The following is a 26,097-nucleotide window of genomic DNA, read 5'->3' on the forward strand; positions in this document are numbered from 1 at the left end:
CAAGTCTTCAGATAGTTAGTCACACCTTTCCTTCTTATAATCACAAATACAATATCCTGTCCTTATGTAATAATATAGGATTGTTGTACCTCCCTTGCACCTGCTACAACAATGGGAGGTGTTGGTGGTGAGATGGACACAAAATTAGATTTTAAAAAATGGAAACAAAGGAATTCCTTTTGCTTGCATTTTCTCCTACTTTTTATTCTTATAAATGTTTGTGCTTGTTTGGTACAGAAGGTGAGTGTTCTGATTCTGTTATAATTTTAAAAAAAACTGACCACATCCACTAGCTTAGGGACCTGCTTAGAGAAATTGCATTTTGCCAGCAAATGAAATATTGTAATGGATTGATGTGCAAATGTGCTTGCCTCACATCCAGGCTGTGAGAACATGCACCAAAGTAAGACATAACTGTTGAATGAAAAAGCCATTGTCAATAATGGTTTTTTATTTTAATGGTTTTTTATTTTTATTTTGGAAGCCACCTTGTGAGGATTTCATTCTGAAACATGGGATAGAAATAGCTATATCAAACAAACAGAAGTGATAGATATGTTGCTCAGGTGTGCGCCAGTTAAAGGCAAGAGGTGTATTTACTGGAGCAAAGATGTATTGAACATTTTCATGCACCTATGACAATAATGCATATAAATATATATGGGAGTGATGTGAGCGGTATCTGTGCTAAGAAATAGAGCCAACTTCTTATATAGTGATGTCAAAAAATAGATGTTTCAAAAATAGTTCCAACTTTTTTGTGTGGATTCCGTCATTTCAAATACTATTTTGGGATCCCGCTAATGCATCAGAGTAACTAATTATGCCATGCTTATTTCAGAATGGATATCTTCCTAATCCAAAACGAATATACAGCAGGAGGAAAAAGGTAACAGTTTATCAACAGTTTTACCATTTTGGTGTGTGACAGCCATAGATATCATCAATTTATTCGTATATTATATTTTCCACAAATACACCTGTGTTCAAGCAGTTGACATTTTAAAATATATATAAAAAAGAAACTGCACTATCAGCATGAAAAAAAAACACCCTCAGACTATGGATGCTGCCTGTGGGCCCTGGAAAGAGGAAATGGTTGAGCCCACCACCACCTCCCTGTCAATGCTAGTAAGCCTGTTGTGAATGGACCTGGAAAATAAGTGCTGACTCTGGAAGACCTATGGACTTCTACGCATAATCAAGGGATGTGCTGCAATGACTGGGGCCTAGCTGTGGGGCAGGCATGATGGCCAGGCAATAGTAGTCACCGCCTATTGGAAGCAAAGGAAGTACCGTATGTCCACCCTGAAACTTTTGCAGGCACAAACAGTATTGGAAGTAGGGTTGTATAGAGCTGCCCTAATAACATCATGAGCACAAGCACTCATGAAGGCACAGTTAAAAGGATGGCTGGTGAGGGCTTCTGGTTTGTCTTGCCATGATGGCGGCTGCCCATTACATCGGAGCCATTTCACATGGAATATTTTGAGGATGAGACGGGAGTAACCATCCTCCCAACCCCCTGGGGTGGGGGCAGCTTCACCCATAGATCACCCAACACCAGGGCCATCTTAATCGTATCCGGCGCCATGGTGCAAATATATCTCCGTGCCCCACCCTCCCCGTTTCCCAATGTGTTTTACAGGGAGAATAGTCATTTAGTAATAGACTGCAAATCCTAGTCAAAAAAAATAGGATTTTGGGTGGGGGCTCAGCTTTATAGTTCAGTTTTGAGGAGGAAGGGTGTCTTGGTGCCAAACTGCAGGTTAAGAAAGGTAAATAATCTCTTTGCCCAAGAAACTGCGGTAGGGTGAATCCCCTTACTACTGCATTCTTTTCAATGAAACTTTGCTTTTTCTTGCTCCTTCACTGTCTTTCTCATTTCCCCAAACATCAAGTTTTCTTCCTGTGATGTTTTTTTCCTTCTTCCCTGCTTCTTTCTGTGTTAATTCTTACCGGTATTTCCTCTTCCCTCTTTCATTTCCTTTCATTCATTTTGGGGATGGACAGTATGCTTGTCTGCTTGTGGGGGGGAGGGGAGTCAGAGCTTATAATAAACCCCACTTACACTCCCATATTTTATTTGTCCATATTCTATTTGCCAGGAGGTGATGGGTTTGAACTCTCTAACCCCTACACTAGCTGTCCACAGAAAGTTATTTACACCTTCAACCATTTATTTGGAAATCTGAAAGTTTAACTTAACTGGGAAGCTTAACTGGGACTGACTGAGCTCAATGGGACTTATTTCTCTCACTTTCCTTCTCTTCCTTCCTTCCTTCCTTCCCGCTCGCTTCCCTTCTCCCTCCCTAACTGAGAGATCCCTGCCCCCTCCTGCTTGCACACAAGCTCCGATAGGCAGGGTGAAGCCTCCCTTCACAGCTGAGAGATCCCCCGCCCCGCTCCTGCTTGCACGCAAGTAGGAGTTGGGATCAGGGCTGCTCCGGGAGGCAGCAAGAAGCCTCCTTTCACAGCACTGGGGTCAGGGAAGGTGGAGGCAGGCCGGAAGCAAGGCCAGGTGGTACCCGGTGCAGAATTTTTTTAAATCAACCCCCCCCCCCCGCATTGACAGCTCAGGGTAGGCTTGGGAGATGTGAGTGGGCACCGAATGTAACCTGCCACAGCGATGATGCCTGGGGTGGTCCACCCCCCCCTTCCTACACCTCTGCTTATAACCACCACTTGCTGCGTCAACAAATGTGTGATATAGCACTCTATGAGATCCAACCACTCTGTGGAGCAACTATAGCATAAACCATGTTTCTGGAAGCCTCCACACTGCTGTTATGACCACCTCTTAAGAACTGATCTGTCTCATCTAGCATTCTCTTTCTGCCAACAACCCTTGGTGGTCACTCACCCTTGCATATGGTTATTTGGAGCTATATTGACTAATATGGACGTCCAATTTAGTTATCATGGCTGGCCGGCTAGATCACTATTTAATGGACTTGTCAAATCCTTAAAACATGAACACACACACACACACCCATACCCCTTATATAAGCTAGTGGCCACCACAGTACCTGTGGCAGTAAATTCATGTTAGTTAAGGTGTGGTTTAAAGCTTCCCTTTGTCTGTCTTGAACCTATTACCAATTAATTTCCCTTGGTGACCCTGAGTTCTAGTATTATGAGAGATGACCACCGAAGCAGAGTTGGGATATTTATTTATTTATATTTATTATTCACCTTGTCATAAGAGTACAGGGCAGCTTAAAATAGTTTATTTTCTCATTGTATGTCTGAGAGATGGTGATTTGCCCACTTTTGCATAGCTATGGCATCTTCAGTTTTTTAAAAGTTCAGAGTTATGTCTGCTGTACACATATAGCACACTGAGGGGGATCTGAAGTGTCAGAATAGGCTGTACCACTTCAGAAGGGTGCAGGGTGCAGGATAGTTAAAACAACCTTTTGAGGGTTCAAGAAGAGGGAAGGCAGGCAGGTAAAGGGGATAATGTACATTTTGCTGGGGAGTTGAGAAGCAGAATCAGCGAGACTCCTGCCTAGAGTGGTAGCAGGCCCATGGTGGTGGTGGGGCGATAGGAGAGAATATTAAGGAGCATTTGCCTGCTGGTTTTCAACCACCTGGTGCCCCTGTGTAAGTTTTGGACTACAGCTTCCATTGGCCCCTGGGGCATCATAGTCCAGAACCCTCTGAAAGACAGCCGGTTGGAGAAGACTGGGATAATGCAAACGCTTCCCCAGAACTTGCTGGCTTTATAAGCAGTGCATTCAAGGGACTGTAGGGTGATCACAGAAGAGTGAGACCTGTGCCAACAGAGTGTGCCCCATTCACGCCCAAGGGGAAAGTTATTTGCCCCCAAAGTTTGCAGAAGCACAAAAATACTCTAGCGGGTGCAGAAAGTCCTGAGGGGAGCTACACCGCTTTGCTGGGGCACTGGCAAAGCTGTGCAGCTTGTCCTCTCAGGAGCTGTGGTTCCCATCCGCCCCCTCCCTCCTTGCTCGCTATAAAGTGGCAAAGCAGGAGCCACTTATGGCGAGCCAGAGAGGCTGGGAGGGGCCCCCTGGCTCGCCATAAGCGGCTCCTGCTTTGCTGCTTTACAGCGAGCCAGGGAGGGAGAGGGAGCCCTGGCTCCTGTCTGCCCCTCCCTGGCTCATGTGCTCAGCCCTCCACCGGCGGCAGCAGGGGTGGCGGCAGCGGAGGGAAACCCCCAGCAGCAGTACCCCCTCTGCCTTCGCTCTCCAGGAGCGGGAGCGCCGGCAGTCGGACTCCAACTCTCCTCCCCGCATACTCTCAGCCTGGCGCCCTTCAAAGCTCGGCGCCCTGAGCCACTTGAACCACCGGATAGAGACGTCCCTGCCCAACACCTGCTCCCAATCTGGGAGGAATGAGGGGGCAGGGGGCGCTGGGTGGAAAACACCATGCAACTCTCCAGAGTCGTTGCCATGAGCAACAAACTCCTGTTTTTTAAGATGAAAATTCGGACTTAATTAATGGGCATGCTTTGAGTGAGGGGAGATAAACTACTCTGTTCATTGATTCAGCCACTGAGGTGAATCTCTATGGTTCTATTATAAAAAATGTAAGACTTGTCTTTCTGGACTGCAGGTGCTGCGTTTTGATGAATGACACACAGTTTGTCTATGCCTGTTGAATCATCTGTGCCTATTTTTATTTGGCAGGTAAAGAATCCATCGATATCATTTTGCGAATCAGCCCAGTTCCAGTCATCAGGTCAGTGAAAACTTTCTGTGGGGTATGTATTAAAAAGCAGTGAGAGTGTTGGGTTATATGTGGGAAAACCATGATCAAATTCTTGCCTTTGGGTCCAAGGCTGGCTTTATAATGTGGTTGCACCAAAGGTTGCCCGGAATGCCCAATTTTGTATTGTGGTATTGTGATGTATGCCCTTTGCTGTGTGAATCTGTGCCTCTCATAGAGATAGGCAAAGTCATTCCCTGTTCCCATTAGAATGCTACCATAATTCAGGGCATGGATTCCCTGGATGCCCACATATGTGAACTTCACTGAAGTTTTGATTCTTTGGGGAATGACATGGCTACTGTGAAGAATAGACAAATAGTTACTAAGCTTCATCATCTCCCACCCTAGCTGTGGTCTGTCATGATGGCCCAGAAGAGGCCACGCCAGCGCCATCAGAAGACGCCACGCCAGGGCCATCAGAAGAGGCCACACCAGGGCCATCAGAAGAGACTATTCCAGTTGCACCTCAATTGCCAGGCAGGACCCCACACAAGCACCTCCGAGTGGAGCTGGCGCGTCTCTCACCATCTTTACTCGCTAGGGCAAGGTGCAACCCTCTGGATTCACCACACACAAGCCCACTGGATTCACCACAGGTGAGCCCACCGGATTCACCACAGGCGAACCCACCGGATCCACCACAGGCGAGCCCACCACCTGTGCCGAGGACACGTCGGAGATGCCATTGGCGCTGGAGCATGAAGCCCCACACTATGTGTGAGTCTGATAGCCCCAGGCCCTACACCACTGGGCATGGGGGATTTTGGGGATTTTGGTGGGCATGGGGATTTGGGGGAGGTGGCCAGCAGAGGGAGCTGTCTGGGGTGGGACGGCAGATTTTCTCACTGGCACAGGAGGTGGAATGGGAGTAGGCTTCCCTCCACCCACTGGAATGAATGTCAGGTGGGCATTGACTCTGCCAGGTCCTCACGTCAAGACGTAAACATGTCATTATTGTCACAATCCTCTCCATGGTCTGGTGTTTGTTTGCTTTTCCCACAGCATCCAGCCTAGGACTTGCCATCCTGCATTCTGTGTACAAAATGAAACAACTATTCCAAAACACCTTTGGGAATCGCAAAGCAGTGCAGGTGAAGCTCCAAGATATCACTGGCCACCTAATTGGCTTGCAGCAGCAACATGCAGACCTAAAGAAAGCCCTGGACCGATGCAGTCGGCTTGATGCAGCCCTGGATGTTTTGGCATTGCAGAAGCAAATGAACGGCATAATTGAGCACCAGAGGCGACTGGAAACATTAGTGCTGGAGATCCTGGCAACACTGGGTGTGGAAAGGTAAGGGGTGGTTCCCACCCACCCCTCCCCTGTAGAAAAGGGACAGAAAATTGTGAAATACTAAGTCTCACTTGTCATTTTGTTGCCAGTTCACTACTTGGAGCTCCTTTCAATCTTCATAAGATGTAATTTTATTTCCTTCCTCCTCATCTTTAGTTCTAATCTTAGTTATTACGGTATCAAACTGTATTCCCATGAACTGAACAGATGTTCCATGCAGTGTTTTACCATTCACTGATTTATTGGTCCAGATTAGAAAACCAGTTCTAAAAGAGATTGGATTTCCTATTTCACTGGTAAAGTATGACAAAAACTATGCATTTTATATATTTTGCTAATTAAGAAGCAATGATTCATTTGTTTAAATTGCAACCCAACATCTCCCAAAGGGGATTCCCCAGGTAACTAATGAAAGTTAAAAACAACAACATTAAAATAAAATGTCCATGATATTCATGCACTAGAAAGCAATAAAATATTTGCAAGTTTAGCCTTACCCTCCAAATGCAGCCCAAATGGTTCTTACTGTTTCAGGTTGACTTTGGGAAAGCTTCCAGGAGAACAATTTTATCATTTAGGGGCACCCACGATACTTTTAATTTTTTAACTCAGCATGTGATATGAATTAAGGGATGCGGGTGGCGCTGTGGTCTAAAGCACAGAGCCTAGGCGGGCTTGCCGATCAGAAGGTTGACGGTTCGAATCCCCGCAACGGGGTGAGCTCCCATTGCTGGGTCCCTGCTCCTGCCCACCTAGCAGTTCGAAAGCACATCAAAGTGCAAGTAGATAAATAAGTATCCCGCTCTGGCAGGAAGGTAAATGGCGTTTCCGTGCGCTGCTCTGGTTTGCCAGAAGCGGCTTAGTCATGCTGGCCACATGACCCGGAAGCTGTACGCCGGCTCCCTCGGCCAGTAAAGTGAGATGAGCGCCGCAACCCCTTCAGAGTCTTCCGCGACTGGACCTAATGGTCAGGGGTCCCTTTACCTTTACCTTTATGATATGAATTGCTACAAGGTGCTCTGCCATTAGTAGCTGCGAGAGACAAGCTACACGGGACAAGCAGACTCACTCAAGGGCAGACCACAAACACCTACAATATCACACAATCATAAGCAACACATATTAACTCATATCAGTAAACTCATCAGTTATTATAAACTTTTAAGTCTGAAGGAGATTTCTTGTATACCAGACTTGGCTGGTAACCTGTGGCTTTCTGGATATTGTAGGACAGCAACCCCCCATCATCCCCTTAAAATTGGCCATGCTGGCTGGTGCTGATGGGAGTTTGAGTCCCTGCCCTCTTGAATACATTTGGTTCTAAGGATGCCTGTTATCACCGCTGTTGTTCATTCTGGTCCTGGAGGTACTTGCTAGGAATGTTAGAACAGAGAAAGAAATTGTAGGAATAAAAACTGGAAAAAATGAATTTAAATTAAAAGCATTTGCAGATGATTTAGTAATCACAGTGGAGGATCCAAAAAATCTCTCCCGAATGTAATAGAAGAAATTCAAAAATTTGGGGAGGTAGCAGGGTTTAAATTAAACAAAACTAAAACTAAAAATATTAGTTAAAAAATTAAAAGAAGAGAAAAAAGATTTGGAAGAAAGCATTGAGATAGAAATCCATAAAAAAATAAAATATTTAGGAATTTGGTTAACAACAAGAAATATAAATATTTATAAAGATAATTATGGAAAAAGTCTGGTCTGAAATAAAAAGAAATTTTAAAAAATGGAGTAGAACGAATATTTCACTATTAGGAAGATAGGGGCGATAGCAGCGATAAAAATGAATGTGCTACCAAAAATGCTCTTTCTTTTCCAGACAGTCCCAGTAATAGGGATTCCCCTGCTCAGCGCCTGGAGGCCCCAGTCCTGCCACTAACCACCTGGCCTGGGCGGGGCCAAGGCCTATAAGAACTGCTGTTGCTGCTGCTACCAGCCAGGAGGACTCCCCTGCTCAGCGCCTGAAGGCCCCAGTCCTGCCACTAACCACCTGGCCTGGGCGGGGCCAAGGCCTATAAGAACTGAGTTATGTCGAAATTGTTTTCTATTCGGTTGTGTATTTTTTGATGTGGTTTATGTATTGTTTGTGACTTTTGTAATTGTGCTATTGCTGTATTGTTTTGATATTCGACTGGAAGCTGCCCAGAGTGGCTGGGGAGACTCAGCCAGATGGGCGGGGTACAAATAAAAATTATTATTATTATTATTATTATTATTATTATTATTATTATTATTATATAGTTAAAGATGAGTGCCTCAAAAAATGGCAAACGGAGATTTCTAAATTTGTCTGGGAGGGCAAAAAGTCAAGGATTAAACATAAAATACTTACAGACCCAAAAGAAAGAGGAGGCTTTGCCCTCCCAGACCTTAAGTTATACTATGAGGCTGTATGTTTGGTATAGATCAGGGACTGGATAAAACTGGAAAAGGAAGAAGCTTTAGATTTGGAAGATCATGATAATAGATATGGATGGCACGCATATCTTTGGTATGGGAAAGGAAAAATTCATAAAGGATTCTATAATCATATAATTAGGAGATCACTAATGAAAGTGTAGGAAAGGTACAAAGATTTAATAGAACAAAAAACACCTTGATGGTTATCACCAATTGAGGCTTCGCTGCTCAAGCCGCTTGGCAAAAAAGAAAAATGGCCTACATACAGAGATTTACTGAGAGACCAAGATGGAAAATGGAAAGTAAAAGAGTATGAAGAGATAAAAGGATATGTCCAGAGTTGGCTACATTATAGACAATTAAATGAAATGTATAAGGAAGATAATAAAAAGGGTTCAGTTATACAACTTCGAGATTCCAAAAAGAAGTAGTAGAGGAAAAGGTGAAGTTGTTGAAAAATGCCTATAGCATTTTGTTACAGTGGGAAACGAAGGACGAAGAGGTTAAATCAGTAATTATTAAATGGGCACAAGACTTTGGACATAATATACAATTTGAGGACTGGGAAAAGCTATGGAAAGTAAATTTGAAATTTACAGACTGTTCTTTGTTGAGGGAAAATTATATGAAAATGATGTATAGATGGTATAGTACACCAGTCCAAATAGTAAAAATGTATAAAACTGGGAACAAGATGTGTTGGAAATGTAAAGAAAAAGAAGGGACTTTTTACCATATGTGGTGGAAATGTAGAGAAGTTAAAAAATATTGGGAAATGATATATAACTAATTGAAAAAAATGTTTAAAAGGACTTTTGTTAAAAATCCGGAAGCTGTTTTATTAGGGATTTTAGGACAAGACATATCAAAGAAGTTTAAGAATTTATTTATGTATGCTACAACTGCGGCAAAAATTTTGCTAGCACAAGGATGGAAGAAAGAAGAAATACCAACAAAGGAACAATGGCAAGAAAAATTGATGAGCTATGCGGAACTGGCAAAATTAACATATAAACTGTGTGAAAAGGACAATCGGGACTTTAAGGAAGAATGGGAACTTTTCACAAGTTATCTGAAGAAACAACAAAGAGACTTAGACTCACTGGCAGGATTTGAATAAACATACACAAATTTTATTAGTAGAATATGAACTTGAACATTATAAAAATAGCATTTACAATTGTAAAACATGCAGAAACAATATAGATCAATAAAACAGTTATGGGAGCTGGGGGAAGTCCCAGGGGGAGTGGGGAAATGGGGGAGGGGAGGTATTTGATTGTAATGTTGATAATTGGTATGGATTTAAAATGTTTTCAATAAAAAATATTTTTAAAAATAGAATACATTTGGTTCTATAATGTCCCCTTAGGCAGCTTGGATTCCCCACATTTCAGAGCATCTGGGAAATTCTGCTGTGCTTTGTCTCCTTGTTACACAGTTTCCTCTTCATGCTGCCTGAGAACTGGAACCATAGCAATGGCTCATGTAGAACCTCAAAAATGTCTGATAATTTAATTTGCAGCATGGTTAAATCTCTAGGCTGTAGCACACTATACGAATGACATAAAGTGATCTCATTGACAAAGGAAGCATGGGACTTGTCCAGGAAGAATGTTCAGAGGGACTTTGCTTTTGAAACCCTCATCAAAAAAATATGTGGAAAAAAGAATATCCTACAATTCAATTACTATCCCATCACTCGATTATTTGAAGGGTGATTACGATAATCTACTCAGGTACAGACTGAAAAATATCAATTCTCTCAATTGGAGATGAGCAGAGAAGTATCAATTTAACAGAACTATCATTGCAATAATATAGACTACATGAAAGCAAGTAGCTTTGGATGCCAATGTTTCAGCAAGAGACAATAGGAACATGTTTGACACAACAGCAAAACAGTGCCAAATCCAGAGTCTATGAGAAAAATCCTTGAGTGTCTGACAGAGGACGGGGCACGCTCTGGAATGCCCAGTGCAAGATCCCATCAAATGTATTCTGTAGGATTAGAGAGAAAAGAGAGGTATTTCTATTTGTTCACCAGGTCAACAATACTGAAATAAGGGTCGCAATTCACAGGAGCAAAATGCAGGCAGTAGACAAATATAGAGCTGCTCTCCTGTTTTGAAGTACACAGACTGCACAGGTCTACCAGGCATAACTGATCTGCCATCCTTTCTAGCAGCCTGGAGGAGTTTCTGCTGTGTTACTGGATGTGATGAAAGTACTCAAGTTACAACTACTTGCAACTTGAAAGTGCAAAGTATTGAAATTAAGAACAAATTAACATCAAGGGGGGCCTAAAATCTTCCGAATTATCCCAAGCATTGCGATGGACAATTCCAGAATCCACAGACCTGTTCAGCACTGGACAAATTATACCAAGAAGATTTGTTTTCCATTACCTCCCCTAAGAGAGAGTCCAGATCATCCTTGTTCAGAAGGGGTTCAGTCCCAGCAGATTCTTCCACCACCTAGGATTCAAAATCTCATCTTACAGTGCAATCCTATGCATGTCTACTCAGAGGTAAGACCCAATTTGTTCAATGGGATTTACCCATTTATTGAATTGCAGCCTTAGTAATTCTCCATTATATAAATCCTGAGTAACCTAGCCAACTAGGAAAAGGGAAATCCTTTCTGCAGGATGTATGTAGCCTACTACAATCAGGGTGAAGACTGATGAATTCTTTTTAGAGCCCAGATGCAGCTTTCTTTGCAGAGGGGGGTGGTTTGATGGTAACTGACTCCCAGTGTTGTCACTAAAAATGGCTCTCCCATCCATGGAGCACTTCTTAAAAATAAAGTGATGGATGGATGGATTTTACATACTTTAATCATTTCAGTTGCAAAGTTAAAAGCAAGTGATGTTCAATCTGCAACTGAAAGACAAAGCTAAGAACTTTCTTTTAATATTATTACTGTCTTCATCATTATATTCAAAGGATAAATACCATGAGATGCACAACAATATCAAATTCAACTCATGTATACTGCAGTTTCCTTTATCCTTCTCCCTTGCTTCTCCCTTTGGCAACTTTTAATCCTCATCTACTAAGGGTGACCAAGTTTTTTTGAATGTAACTATTTGCTCACATTCACACCCCCTTTCTGCCTGTTTCTCCTTCCTTCCACTGTATTAACACACTGATGTTATAGAAAATTAACAAGTATTAACAATAACAATGAGAACCCGTATAGTGTACGTCTGATTGTCGGACTTTGACTGGGAAGATCCAAGTTCAAGTCTCCACCCAACCAGTTATCTCTCATCCTAATGGACCTCCACAGGGGAGCTGCAAAGATTAAACTCACTAGCTACTATAAAGTTGAAAAGATTTGGGAAAATCCAGACCTTTACCGCTCGTAGTGTTGGGGTATTTGTGTTTGTAGTTCCTTCTAAGGTGATGGTCATGGGATGGTTGCTAGTGCAGGATTTGCACATTAAGATTCCACTAGAACAAAACACACAAAGTACCTTACCCTTTGAAGTCACAAACCTATATTTCAGAAAGCACAGATAACGGGTTAAAGCTGGACAGGACTACTTCAGGTCGAAGAGGGGGCTCACATGGTTAAATGCTCTTCCATACAAAAACATTACACCCACATAGAAAACTAGATGTCAGGAAGAAAGGCTAGAACCTAGTATTTCATATGCATGGATTCCTTTTTATATGGAGATTGAGATACTCGGTCATGTGAACCCCCACCTGTACTGGTACAGGCCAGGCACATGCTTAGTTACTCAACTATTCTGCAGTGAGAAAAAGCCCTAAGAGGAGAGGAAGGAGAAGCCACACAATATTGCCTGATTAAACTCAAAGCTGATTCGTACAATTGAAAACTGATGTTGACTGTCCAACTGTATGAGTGAGCCATGAGACATCAGTTTTGCTAAACATTAAGCTCTTTATGCAACCAGGCCCAGCTTCCAGTTATATGAATCAGATTTGCTAGTAGAGAGAGCCTATTTAAAAAGTAATATAAGGACTTCAACATAACCTTTTGTTGGAGAGCAGCTATTTGAAGTCCACACTGGACACTCCAGTATATAAATGTCATAAAATGCATGGATTCGTTTAAAAAACTGGATTTTGCCTGCTTTGAGATCAAGATATTGCTTTGAGTAAAATACTAGAACATCTATCTGTGAAGGACTTAGTGTGGTGGCTTCAGGTAAAGTGTCTCCCACCACCACCACGTAAGAATCACCATTCTGGCACATCTGACACCTGTTCAAACAATAAATAGGCCACTCCCCATGTTCCTCCTGTTACAGGGCAGCACTATTCAGAAGAGCAGCACTTACATAAACAAAACTCCCATCTTGTGGTGCCTGTCCTGCATTTCTGATCTGGTGCTATGATGTTAAACCAGGCTTAGTAAGCTACCATCTGGACACACTCTCACAAACAAGCACTATAAAGTCTGGGGAGCTATGGATGGCTTAATTATTGGATGTAAATGGCACCTGATTTGATCTGCATGGGCAGGAAAATGGCAGGGCCAGTGGAAAGCCCGGAAACACTTATTGCAGTAGATCAGGTCTCCTTCTTTCCTGCATACACCACACTTCTCCCCAATGGTCAGCTTCTGCAGGAAAAAAAGAAAGAACTTGGAGTCAAGTTTCTAGCAAAACATGGTCCTCTTTTTCTCCTTCAGAGGTACCATGTGCTGCATGTGTCTTATGCTTGTCTGGTCCACTGCAATTGCTTTGAATTGGGGCCATTGTAAGATTTTTCAGGGCCTCAGAAAAATTCAGAAAAATGAACTAAGCAGAGTATAGATTCATAACAGCAATTATTATTATTATTTATTATTTATACCCCACCCATCTGGCTGGGTTTCCCTGGCCACTGGGTGGTTTCCAACAAATATAAAAATACATTAAAATATCACAGATTAAAAACTTCCCTAAACAGGGCTGCCTTTAGGTGTTTTCTAAATGTCAGGTAGTTGTTCATCTCCCTGACCTCTGATGGAAGGGCGTTCCACAGGGCGGGTGCCACTACCGAGAAGGCCCTCTGCCTGGTTCCCTGTAGCTTCTCGCAGTGAGAGAACCGCCAGAAGGCCCTCGGCGCTGGATCTCAGTGTTAGGATAAAGCAGATACTTAATCTGATACCTAATAGACTCCGCCAAGACTACAAGCCCAAGTATAGGGTAGGGTAGGAGAAATAAGGCAACAAAATGTTTTGCAGCCCACTGTTCTTATTTAAAGCCTTTGAAATGCCCAATGAATGGTGGAAAGTTCCACAGGAGGTGAGATACTGACCAGCTGTTTCTCTGTTCCCACATTTTGAACTGTTGGCAGTGCCACCCCGGACACTGGGGTCACAGAGGGCAAAGGCTGCCTGAGGGATGCACACACAGGTTCCTTGATGAGAACCCTCCTTCCATCTTCTGTTGTTCTCTGGACATATACAGCTCCCTAAGCAGGTATGCAAAATAAATATGTTATATTGATAGAATATATCACATTACTTGCATAAGATTTGAGTTTGCTTTTTGTATTTAAAAAGTGACAAGTGTAATAATAACAGTGAACACACTGAACTTCATTTTTACCATTTTACTTCTATTGCAATAATAAATATTAAAAAATTCCTTCCAGCAGCACCTTAAAGACCAACTAAGTTTTTATTTTGGTATGAGCTTTCGTGTGCATGCACACTTCTTCAGACGAAAGCTCATACCAAAATAAAAACTTAGTTGGTCTTTAAGGTGCTGCTGGAAGGAATTTTTTATTTTGTTTCGACTATGTCAGACCAACACGGCTACCTACCTGTAATAATAAATATGATACGTTGTCTTACAAATGAATTATTATTATTTTAAAAAGAGAAATGCCACTCAGTAGTAATGGAAAACAGCCACAAGGAGTCACTGCAGGATACAATTTATATTTCAAGCAGGGTTTTTTTTTGGGGGGGGGGAAGGAGGCTTGGTCATGTGAAGGTCTTAAAACACTTTCAGAGACTGCAATTTTGTTCATATTAAAGATTATTGCATTCCAAAGGTCCGGGCCATTTATTCTCCCTTTTCTCACAAAGGAAAAGTGGACTGCAATAAATGAGCACAAAAAGACCATAAACAGCTGTTGAAGGAGACACAAGAACAAAAGAGCAGTTTCTTAGTGTTGCTCTATGTAGGACATTTTCCCGCAAGGCAGAGGAAAAGAGAGGATCATGAAGAGGCACAGAGAAATCAAGGGTCATAATTATACCTGTGTCTGAGAAAGTGCATTCCTGCTGTTCTCTTCTCCATTGCTCCTGTATTGTTTCGATTGCCCAGAGGAGCATGAATCACACCTCCATGTCCCGCTGCTCAGTGTCCCAAGGGAAAAAAGACAGGAGCATGATCATGAATAGCAAGTAGAGGAAGAAATAGATGAAACAAGTTAAGCAAATGTAAACAAAAACAATCCCCCACCCACCCAGAGTGCTACCACCAATCTCAGACACACTATTTCAAGTGAGGGCAGGATGACATAAACAAATTGCACATAGGAAAGATCCTGAGAAATAAAAGGATGGGTGCCTTCCCCCCCCCCCCGGCCACTCCCTATTCCTAGAGGAGAAGAGGCTCTGCGCAAGTCCAGTAATCATCCTCATCTGCTGTGAGAACTGTGGTTGGGGTTAGGCCAATATGCCGTCCGAACATGCACAAGGAAGATAAGCGGTAAAAACTGTACAATCATGGACTTGTTTCAAGCCATTATGTCCTGGATTTCGAGCAAGCAAGCATTTAAGGTGGCTTATAATCAAAACAAAACCTGTTCTGCATCCAGATCTTGATGTGATTCCAGGGGGCTGTGGAATACTAGCAGAACTGTCATTACCTGGGAATCTCTGTCAGTGGTGGCACAAGGCAGGTGAGATGAAAGGCCTTGGGGCATCCATCACAGCAGATCAGCTCCCCACCATCCCTGCAGATGGCACATTCGTCATCGTTCTTCTGGCCCAGCAAAATTTGGGAGAATTGAAATAGAATGAAGACTCCATTTTCAGACAGATTCTCTCTACATGGCTAGGGAGCAGCACACAATGTCACATACAGCCACTTATCCAGATCACCAGCCTCTGCTACTTTCATCATCAAGTGCATAAAATTGATTAATGCTCTACACAGATTTTTTATTTTATTTTAAAAGTGATTGCGAGACTCCAGGATTGGACGCAACACAAAAGGAAAAAGGAATGGGGGTTCCGGTTTCCGCCGGCAGGAATGGCGGACCTGTTTTCCATCCCTCTGACCTTCGTAAGGAATTTGGCGGTTGCTAGGGGAGTAAATGGCAACCCCCTACCCTCTCCGGGGGTTACGGAGAGGGGCCGCTGGCCCGCGATGCCCCCAGACCCACTCCGACTGTTTATGGAGTGGGGGGAGCTTGGGCTGAAAAGCACTTACGAGGGCCAGGACTCCCGGACGCTAATCTGCATGGCGGGGATTTCCATGGTTAAAGAAGATAATTAGGCTTAAAACTATGGACATACTTCAGAAGGAGGGGAAGAAGCGCTGTTTACTGCTGAGAAATTTATGCTGCTGAGGGAGAGGAGTCAAAGGCTGTATACCATCTGGAAGAAGGATTGATGGGGACGGAGCGATAAGGGAATTGAGTTTTTTATTATTTTTCTTCATATGAGTTACTTCGTATCTTCCCAGACGCGATGTCCTGGCTTGTTTGGAGTGAAAGAGAAGCAAAAGACTGTGTGAGTTGAACTTTATAAACTGTTGTTACTGAGCATATTTTTTAAAGATGTGGAGTTGCCGATGAGAAAACCCCCCCCCCCTAGTCGGACGGAAGGAGTCCTGGACGCGTTCGGAGGATTTATGAGCTGTGACGCACTTTGAATTGGAGCAGCGACCTGAAGCTAAGTTCAGCTATAGGGCAAGGAGATCCATTAATTTACCAAGAGTTTATGGTTTGATGTTTGGGTCTTCTGCCTGGAAAAGCTGTAAATTTTATAAAGATCGTTAATCTTCATGGCTATGAGAGAAAACGAAAGTGATTTGAGCTTTTTAAGATGGCGCTGCTTTGACGCAACAGGGAGCTCCAGACTAAGAAGATTTATGGGGAGGCTGGACTGATTAACCCACACAGGAGAAAGAACATTTGTGAAACCTTGTTTGATATTTATCTCAGCAGCTGGGAAACAATCGGTTGAAAGTGGAAAACATCTATGTGACTGTAAGGGGAAGATCTGGATTATTATGAACGTGGAGGACGATTTGAACTTTAGAAAAAAGACGGCAGTGGACGGTTGCGAGGAATCCCCAATTTCTTGAAGCATGGGAACCCAAATAAAAAATTCTCTAGACGATTTGGCATAACATTCGGTTTGATTGATATATATATGTGTATAATTTGAAATAATGAATGTGATATAATTGGTTTTAATTGGAAAATTAATAAAAATATATTTTAAAAAAAAAAGGAAAAAGGAATGGGGAGGGAAGAGGAAAGCAAGAAAGTCCAGGCAACAATTTATGAATTTACATAATCTCAAGTACACACACACCACAACCGCTCTAGTCCCACTTCCCTTTCAGCTCTGCGGTCCCAGGGCAACAGGGAGTTGGAGCAGAGAGCTCTTTCTGGCAGGCAAGATCCCTAGAAATGGGTGATTTGATTGTAACACTGGAAATACATGAAGCAGACGGAATTAAAGGGAGGTTTGCCCTTGCTCTGGCTCTTTTATTGAACTCTGCTTTGAGATAGAACGCCCAAGAAAATAGCGTCAGAACTTTGGTCATTTCTGCAGCAGAGTGATGCAGCATGAATGCTTGACAGTAATAAAGTAGAGTGCTGCCTCCTGTAGGAAACAGGGCTTGTTCTGTCCTTTGCACTTTGTTTCTTTATTCAAATACTGCTTTTCCAAAACTTGAGAGCCTTGGTGGGAGACACAGAGGGCATGCAATGGACATCATAATTGAGACTCTGCATGTTTTGCTAATTTGCCTTTATTAAGAGAGATGGCTTCAGAAGCAAAACCCAACTAAGCAAGGGAAAGTGAGGACCAATACAGGCTTTGATGTTAGGTGGAGCAAGGTGCTGTGCAACAGCCTTTAACTGTGAAATCTTTGGGGAATTCCATTCTGGCAAGAGTGGCACTAAGCTCTGCCAAGGAGAAATGATTCTCATGGTGAAACCTTGTCCCATGGGTGAATCTGGCACCAGTCTAAGAGGCTGAGGAAACCTGGGACTTCCCAAGTGGGGTGAAACTTTCAAGACATAATGAACTATGTGGCTTGATGGAGATTCATTTTCTGCTTGAGAGCATCAGAAATGCAAGGCAAAGGGTAGCACTCAACATGCCTGTGTCAGATGTGCCTCTGTCTAGGACAGTTGTGATGCTCAGCACATCTTCTCTATAAAGAAACACTAGTTTTCAGGCCAAAAGACTGACTTCGGTGTACTTCTGTCTGCTCCTGTTTTTGGCATGACTTGTGAATGTGGTGACACCTACACCATACATTTAAAACACAAGGCTTCCCCCAAGGAATCATGGGAACTGTAGTTTACCCCTCACAGAGCTACAACCCTCCCCCAGCAACCTTAAACTACATTCCCCAGGATTATCTAGGGGAAAACAATGTGCTTTAAATACACATCGTGGATGTGACCTGACTGTACTGCAGCAAGGAGCTTGCACAGTCTGTGACTCTCACTCCATCCAGTCTTAATCGGTGTCCAGTTTCTGTGACTTTTACATTTGAAAAAGTGAAGACCATTTCACATTTTCTCTGGCAGATGTGTTTCCAGATGCCACACATCTCACAACAAACATCATAATGTTTGCCTGCAGTAATCACGTGAGGAAGTGTGTCTGTAATCACATGAGGTGATGCACCAGGGAGTTACGACTGGCTGCCTCCTCTGCAGGTTTCCAAATGTATTTTCCAAAAGCTACAGTGCTGACTGCTTATATGTGGAGTGGATACTTGGGAAATACACCTGCAGCATAAAAGCACAAAGCATCTCTCCTTAAAAATTGCTTATGCCTTCAACTTGTTTGAACAGACAAACTGCCCAACTACTGTACTCTCCTTCCACATTTTCTTTTTCCCTCTCTCTCTATAAATTTAGCCTAATGCTGAAAATACAGGTGCTAAAAATACCTACAAATCTGTCCCATTTCATATGTGTGTGCATGCACATTTGATTATGTTTAATCTCAGGGTTTCCCCCTTCCTGACAAAACCAATCCCATGAGGGTGGGCACTCCACCTGCTTCTATTTGCACACTAAAAAAGTGATTGAGTGGAGAGCACACTGGAACTGGACTGGGAAGACCCGAGTTCAAATCCCCACTCGGCCACAAAGCTAACTGGGAGACTTTAGGAAGTGTCACCTTTTCTCTCTCTGTCCAACCTACCTCACAGGGTTCTGGTGAAGATAAAGCAGGATAAATAATCCTACGTAAACCGCCTGAATTCCTTTCCAGGAAGGGTAGAATACAAATATGATGAACAACAAAATAAAACAACGTTGTGTGAACAGTTTTCCATGTTACTAAAAAAAGAGAGAGCAAGAAATCCCACTATATGAAGAGGTGGAAATATATGAAGAACAGGAGAAACCCCCTCCACAAAAAACATAGCCATATATGAAAAGCACTGACAGAGGGAAGCTGACATACCTTTAGCACAGGGGAAGGAAAATGACAATCTTTTTGTTACCTGCTGGGGGGCTGGATCCACAGTAGGGAAAGGGATGGTAGGGCACCTATTCTGCAAGTTTGCTTTTTGATCTCCATTCTGAAAATCAAGAGAAGAATTATGAACCAAGGAGTAAGTCCACTCACCCCACTGAGCATAGCAGTTATTCTAAGTAGGACTGTCCCAGACCAGCCTTCCTTAACCTGGTGCACTCCAGATTCAGCAGGGGCTGATGGGAATTGTAGTCACAAACATCTTTAAGGAGGCACCAGGTTGGAAAAGGCTGCACTAGATGAGGGCCACAATGCATAGTGTTGGTGCTTCAATGTGTTTGCACTTTGAAAAGCTAAAAGTGATGCTCCTCCCCAATGCCACTGGAGATGTTCTTCTGTCTCCTTAAGAAAACTGGCAGGTATGGGTCATCCATGGGTCTTGCAGTAAAGTTATTAATTAATGTTGTTCTCTCTGATGCTGCCTTTTGCAGCAGCTATGGTGATAGCGCACAAGCTTATTATTTAAAAGCTCCTCTAAACAACTTAATATTTTTTAAAAATCTCTAAGCAGTACACATAAACAACCTAAAAACAATAAAAGAGCATCAGAAAGGCTTTGCAACAGACATACATTAAAACACAACTGATCCAGAACCTAACAACACTGGATCAGCTATAAATGTCTCTTTCGTAGCCTTTGGACTGGAAAACTCACACAAGCTTCCCCACAGGTAAAAGGGCCAAGCTGAGTTGTGAGGCAAAGAGTCCCATGCCACACCTGAAGGAAGGGCGTTGGTTGCTGTGTTCAGCTGAACAGGACTCCTGAATCTTTAGTAGCTGTGCAGAAGAAGGAATTTCAGCAGTTGTAGCTATCATTTAACCTACTACTCTTGTTGCAATTCCCTCTTCGAAGCAGCTATTAAAAGTGCAGGAGCCCAACCCTCCCCGTTTCTGTCTGGCTCTCGGGTGCAGTACTAGACTAAGGCTTCACTTACGCAACTGCTTGTTCTGTTCTACCAGTGAATTCCCTGAGTGAGGTGGGTGGGTCATGTGACTCACTTGCCATGAGCCGAAGCTGGGTTTGCCCCTTAATAGAGAGGTTGGTAATTGCATGCAGAAGTAATTGTGAAGCACCTGACTGCAGGTGCTGCATAAACAAAAGCCAGCAGTGTCTGCCCTTGGCGAAACCAATCCCACGATCCACTCACCTGGCACTGTGGTCTGAGGGACTCTTTGGCCCCCAAAGTTTGCTAGGAACTTCAAAGCAAAAGAGGCAGAGAAACTGTGAAAGGATTAGAAGTATATTGTGTGGCATATGTATTTACGGACCTGGGATTCTTTAGCTTTCCCGCTGGGCTTCAGTTCCTGAGCTTTGTTCCTCTCTCCAAGCTCTTCCAGTTTGTCTGCTGCATAAAACTCACCACCAATTTTGATGCATTTCTTAGTGTCGCCTGGAAAATGGAAGAGCACACTGGATTTATCTCATCAAAGCAGGGACACAGAATTCATAGAGTCTACATTTTTACATATATCAGCTTAACGCCCTTGTTTTGATGTAGAACAGGGTGACTAACCTTTGCCTCTCCTGATATTGTTGGGACTCCAGCTCCCATCAGCCCCAGCCAGTGTGGCCAGTAGGCAACAATAATGGGAGGTGTAGTCCAACAAAATATGGAGTGCCACAGGATCCTCATCCCTGATCTAGAATCTAAATAAGAAGAAACAGAGTTCGGTCACTTCTGAGTGAAGTAAGTCAAGGTGCCATGTTAGGTCAATGCTGGATAGAAACAAAGAACGGCAAAGTGCTGCACATACCGCCATGCGAAAGGGGATAATGCTGGGTCTCAATATTCTCTGACTTCTTCACAGATTTTGCCTTTGGAAGGGATCCTGTTGATTTATAGGACATGCATTACAATACTGAAAACAAGGCCTCCCCCCCCTGAATAAACAGCAAGTATCTGTTTAGGACACAGGTGGCGCTGTGGGTTAAACCACAAAGCCTAGGGCTTGCCGATCAGAAGGTCGGCGGTTCGAATCCCTGCGATGGGGTGAGCTCCTGTTGCTCGGTCCCAGCTCCTGCCAACCTAGCAGTTCGAAAGCACGTCAAAGTGCAAGTAGATAAATAAGTACCGCTACAGCGGGAAGGTAAATGGCGTTTCCGTGTGCTCCTCTGGTTCGCCGGAAGCGGCTTTGTCATGCTGGCCACATGACCTGGAAGCTGTATGCCGGCTCCCTCGGCCAATAAGGCAAGATGAGCGCCGCAACCCCAGAGTCGGTCACGACTGGACCTAATGGTCAGGGGTCCCTTTACCTTTACCTATCTGTTTAGGACAGGGGTCAGTCCACTGGCCTTTAGACCAGTGTTTCCCAACCTTGTGCCTCCAGCTGTTTTTGGACTACAATTCCCATCATTCCTGACCACTGGTCTTGCTAGCTAGGGATGATGGGAGTTGTAGTCCCAAAACATCTGAAGGCAAAAGGTTGGGAAACACTGCTTTAGACCATGTAGTGGGCTGGACTATATTTTTTGGGGAAAATATGAACAAATTCCTATGCCCCACAAATAACCCAGAGATGCATTTTAAATAAAACCACACATTCTACTCATGTAAAAACACCAGGCAGGCCCCACAAATAACCCAGAGTTGCATTTTAAATAAAAGCACACATTCTACTCATGTAAAAACATGCTGATTCTTGGACCATCTGCGGGCCGGATTTAGAAGGCGATTGGGCCGAATCCGGCCCCCGGGCCTTAGTTTGCCTACCCATGGTTTAGGATGATGGGAAGCCCTGACGTTTGTCAGAAACATCGTTTGCACCACCAAGCTCCTAGTATTGCAGCTGAGGTGGCCTCTCCCTCTCTAAACACCACCACTCTGACTGAGTAGAAGGAGAGCTTTGGCTCTGAGAAGAAGGAGATCTAGTTTTCAGAAAGTTCTTGCCTTGGCTGTTTTTTTTAAAAATATACAGTACAGTATATTTAAACTGATACTCAGTTTGTTAGCATTGCATGGAAACTGCTTTGCAAAGCTCGTCTGAAAACTGGTATATAAATATCATAAATAACACAAATTAAGGTAGTGAAATACTACCAAAAAAGAGAATGGTTGTGCTGATGTTCTTGAAACTGAAAATTCTCATTCCAGGTCCTTATTTCTTCCTGGAGGAAATCCATTCCTATTCCTCTTTGGCATGTTTAATATCAACTCTCGCATCCACAAAAAGCACAGCAAAAGCCCAGCAAGCAGTTCTATACCAAGGTGTGCATCGCCTTTTGCTGAAAGCTGAGGTAGGTGCAAAGCATCTTTTTCATCTGTCGCTTTCCTCTTCCCTTGGGATTTGTGCTGAGTCAAAACCTTAGGACTGGTTGCGAGCTTCCTTGCCCTGCTGTGATACCTACTGAGATCTAGGTCTGAAAAGAAAACAAATGCTGAGACTGGAGGCATGTCTAGACAGGGGTTAATATTTTAAATCAGGCAACCATGGGTTGCTAGCAACAAGCTTTTTTCTTATTCTAATATTTTCCTCAGAAAGCCTAAATGCAGATTAAACAAGGTATGATGCGTTGGGGAATATAGGCTGGCATTTTGATGCCAAAGATACGTGGACACTGCAAATAAATGTGTGTATGCATAAGGAACATGGATCCACAATAAACACCCATCCATAACTCTGTTTTGTGGGATTCTTGCCTGATTATAGAAATTGTGCTTTGGGGTGGGGGGAACTTGTCCCTGGAGCAGGAAAACACATTATATTATGCAGTAAAATAAACAAGCTAAACAAGAAAGGTGAATAAACAAACAATTCCCAGCTTTTAAGCATGAGAGAGGCATTTCTAAATCTATTTCCACTTATATTTCACCCATCTTTTCTTCTTGGCTATGATGACTTCATATGATGCCTGGAGTGCTATGGTCCATGGGGTCACGAAGAGTCGGACACGACTAAACGACTAAACAACAACATGATGACTTCAGCAAATACCTTTAGGAAAGCTGCTTCGAATGGACTGGAGCTTGGAATATCTCTCCAGGTTATAATCCTTGAAGAGAACCCTCCAGAAGTCCTGGATGGAAGAGGAGTCCTGGCTCAACAGCCACGTTAACATGGCATGGAAGGCCTTGTGGCAGCCATCCTTCTCCTTCAGATGGAGAGTGTCCTTCAGGGAGAAAGAAAAAGCAAGGCTAGTTTACTTTCCAAATACATTGAACTGCTCCCCTAAATTGCTTAGGTACACTGCAGTCAAATCTGTCTTCTGCAGTTACAGCAAGAGTCTCAAATTCTGGCACTGCAGGTAAAGTCCAGGGGGCATATAATAGACTGAAGAACAACAACCGCAAAGTGGCAATAATGCTGGTAAAAGGGAAAACTAATGAATTAAACATGGGCCATCACACAAGCACTCCAGAACTGCTTGTCTCATGAATAAACAAGGTCTACAAATCAATAGTGCTTCACAAGGCTTAATATTGTAGCCAGTGGTAGTGCTACTTGTGTAGACCCATTGACATTAATAAAACTAAATTAGTAATGTCCATTAATTTTTATTTGGTATGCTCTGATTGTTCATAGCCCTTAGGATTTTGTGCCATTTGCAAGGATTTTCATACAACACCCTTGATCTTTGGTGTATAAAATAATATACTATGTACACTGAGATTCATGACTACAAATTGGTGCTATGATACAAGCAGCATCAACCGCAAATAAAAACCTCTCTTTTTCTACCTGACCTCCCTAAATGGGTTCAGAGAAAATGAAATACAAAATAAAACCACCAGATTAAAATTTCAGAGAACAATAAAAGAAATGAAGCCTAGGAACGAGTCATAGTCCAGCAGTGCACAAAAAAGGGCAGATATATATAACTTATCCTCTATACAAATTATATGCATGCTGCAAAAGAGATTGTTTTAGTAGGTAGTAGGGAAACTTGAAATATATATCATCTCATCGCTGTTCTTATTTCTCTCACCTTGAACATCTTTTCCGTGACAATGTCATGATCTGCCAGTCCGTGGAGCAAGGGGAAGACATCGTCGACTGCCATGGAGATCTCTGTGCGATAAAGTTTAAGTAATTTCCGCAGGTCTCCTTCTCCTAAAGGTTTGTTATCAGAACCGAACATCCTGAGGCAGGGTAACATTTACAGGATTGTTAGGCGCATGCATCTACCATGCCCATTTCTGGTCACAGTGCAGCTGCTAACTCTTACTAAAAGATAACTTAGTTTTGATGTACACTTGCTTAGGTCATGGCAGATGCTGTGAAGAAACATGCATCTTGGGTAGAAGTGACCATAAAGGGTAGGGTAAGCAGTCAGATCCTGGCTTATTTTAGAAACCTCACTCTCAAGACCACCTGCCTGTGGAAATTCAGATTCGCAAGTATAGCTTGTAAAAAGAAACTCATATTTTATATCACTCCTTTTCTATTACTCAGTGTCTTTCACTTCTTCATTTACTGCTGAACATCCAGATTAGATTTGTTTTGCTTGCTCTGTCTTTGCTAAACAAAGGAGGAAGGTGGTCTTATTGGCCCCACCTGTCAAAAGGAGATGTTATCTGGTATCTGTATTTCACATGAACCTGTTTTCTGTGATTCCTTGTGCTTTTTATATGCTCAGTCTGTGGAGCATGGAGTGGGGGGGTGTAACAAAAAACAACCACCATCAAAGAACCCTGTTGATGAACCAATAGAATCCCAGTGGTGACCCTCTGATAGATCTGGGAAGCTGAAGCTATCTCCAATTAAGTCTATTTGGCTTGCTTCGTTTTCTGAAAATGCTTGAGAGATTTTCACTCCACCCTACACCATCTGCACACACCTACAGGACTGGAAAATGGAAGGATTATGGGAGGTACTTTTCAAAACAATTAAGACATGGATTGGGCTCTATAGGCTCAGTGTTGGGGCTATGTTAGTGCTTTTTTTAAAAAAAAATAGTACAATGTATTCAGAGGTGACGCCAATTCATCACACAACCACCCTGAGAAATAAACCCTAGATTCATACTATATCAGAAGATATAGTTATATTTGTCAATTTCCAAATGCCAAATTAAAGAACCCCTTGGGTGGGCCTAGAGCAAGGGAGAATCTGGGGTAATCAGGGATGCAGCCATAATATAATCTGGCAGGTCAATGTCACGGGTGCAGCCAGCATGAAATCCACTGGATTGGCATTATTGTGGGTGGATCTTGATTTGCAGAAAATTGGGAAAACCCAGATTATACTGTCTATTTAGAGCCTGATATCAGTTTTCTGATGGAACATGGCTCTACTAGGCAAACAAGTACATTGTTGACTGGTTGGCAGCCCAGATTGATAGGGAAGCAGGTTGGCAGCTTTCAGATCGATAGGGAAGAAATCCTTAGGTCCACAAATAAGAGCTGCTTCTCCAAATCGTTTCTGCAAGTGGCTAAGGATTGTTATGATACTCCTAGTAAGATCTGTGGGTTGCCCCACCCTTCCAAACTTCAATGGACTTCCCAGAATTATTTTAGAAACCAAACACTTCTCTTAATTGTTCTCCAATGTAATTCAGGATAGCTGGCAGCATTTAATTACAAGCAGTGGGTGGGTTTGTTTACTTTTTACATGCTGAATCTGGGAGAACAAGTTCAGAGATGAAAACTCATGCAAACTCCCAAGCATACCACTGGCTTCAAAGCACCTTGAAACATTGCTGACAGTGGCAGGGAACACTCTGAGTTTATAAACTTTGATACCTAGCTATTATCTCTTAACTGTTTAGAACCCTTCCTACTGAATGAAGCTAAAAAAGGGACAAGTCTTATAGCCACCTAAAATAGGGATACACAACTCCAATTACTCTGTGGCCACTTTGGGGGGACAAATCAGCCCCCCCTTTAAAAACTTCATTCTCGTTTAACCACCTTTTCCTCTCCATGGCCCATGGGACTGGTAGAGCAAAAGACTGAGAGACCAAGTGGAGATGGAGCCAGAACCAACTAATTCTAGTTCTGCCCCTA

At 43.0% G+C, this 26,097-nt stretch overlaps 2 protein-coding genes across 6 annotated transcripts in view; one reads left to right on the forward strand and one right to left on the reverse strand.

Moving 5' to 3' along the window:
* LOC118093498 (uncharacterized) overlaps positions 1 to 8,246 on the forward strand; it is a 15,837-nt gene extending 7,591 nt beyond the window's left edge. For all 3 annotated transcript variants that reach the window (XM_035132732.3, XM_088669709.1, XM_035132733.3), the window contains 5 exons: positions 842 to 889; positions 4,653 to 4,704; positions 5,083 to 5,451; positions 5,737 to 6,028; positions 7,857 to 8,246. In XM_035132732.3, coding sequence (XP_034988623.1) covers positions 842 to 889; positions 4,653 to 4,704; positions 5,083 to 5,451; positions 5,737 to 6,028; positions 7,857 to 7,869 — 774 coding nt within the window. In that variant the 3' untranslated portion in view covers positions 7,870 to 8,246. The remainder of the gene's footprint in view (positions 1 to 841; positions 890 to 4,652; positions 4,705 to 5,082; positions 5,452 to 5,736; positions 6,029 to 7,856) is intronic.
* A 1,302-nt stretch (positions 8,247 to 9,548) lies between these two features.
* Positions 9,549 to 25,054, reverse strand: AIRE (autoimmune regulator). Of its 3 annotated transcripts, none has more exons than XM_088669695.1 (13): positions 24,078 to 25,054; positions 23,087 to 23,261; positions 22,356 to 22,511; positions 20,909 to 20,983; positions 20,423 to 20,544; positions 19,122 to 19,199; positions 15,283 to 15,395; positions 14,668 to 14,764; positions 13,717 to 13,872; positions 12,915 to 13,036; positions 11,796 to 11,895; positions 10,846 to 10,914; positions 9,549 to 10,438 (listed from the first exon to the last, which is right to left on the reverse strand). In XM_088669695.1, exons 1-13 carry the CDS (start codon positions 24,246 to 24,248, stop codon positions 10,358 to 10,360), a joined length of 1,515 nt encoding a protein of 504 aa, XP_088525821.1. In that variant the 5' UTR covers positions 24,249 to 25,054; the 3' UTR covers positions 9,549 to 10,357. The 3 variants fall into 3 exon arrangements, with proteins under 3 accessions (XP_088525821.1, XP_088525822.1, XP_034989678.3); XM_088669696.1 differs by having other exon boundaries at positions 11,802 to 11,895; positions 15,283 to 15,398; XM_035133787.3 differs by having other exon boundaries at positions 15,283 to 15,398.
* Positions 25,055 to 26,097: the final 1,043 nt, after the last annotated feature.

The sequence above is a fragment of the Zootoca vivipara genome, chromosome 5, assembly GCF_965207765.1.
Source record: "Zootoca vivipara chromosome 5, rZooViv2.hap1.1, whole genome shotgun sequence".
NCBI classification, from domain to species: Eukaryota; Metazoa; Chordata; class Lepidosauria; order Squamata; family Lacertidae; genus Zootoca; species Zootoca vivipara.

Coding starts and splice junctions, on each gene's coding strand:
- AIRE (XM_035133787.3), bottom strand. CDS start 24,248: ATGTTACCCTGCCTCAGGATGTTCGGTTCTGATAACAAACCTTTAGGA. Junction 15,399..19,121: donor TGGATCCAGCCCCCCAGCAG/GTAACAAAAAGA, acceptor TTGCTGGGCCAG/AAGAACGATGACGAATGTGC. Junction 10,439..10,845: donor TGGACTCTCTCTTAGGGGAG/GTAATGGAAAAC, acceptor CTAATCCTACAG/AATACATTTGATGGGATCTT.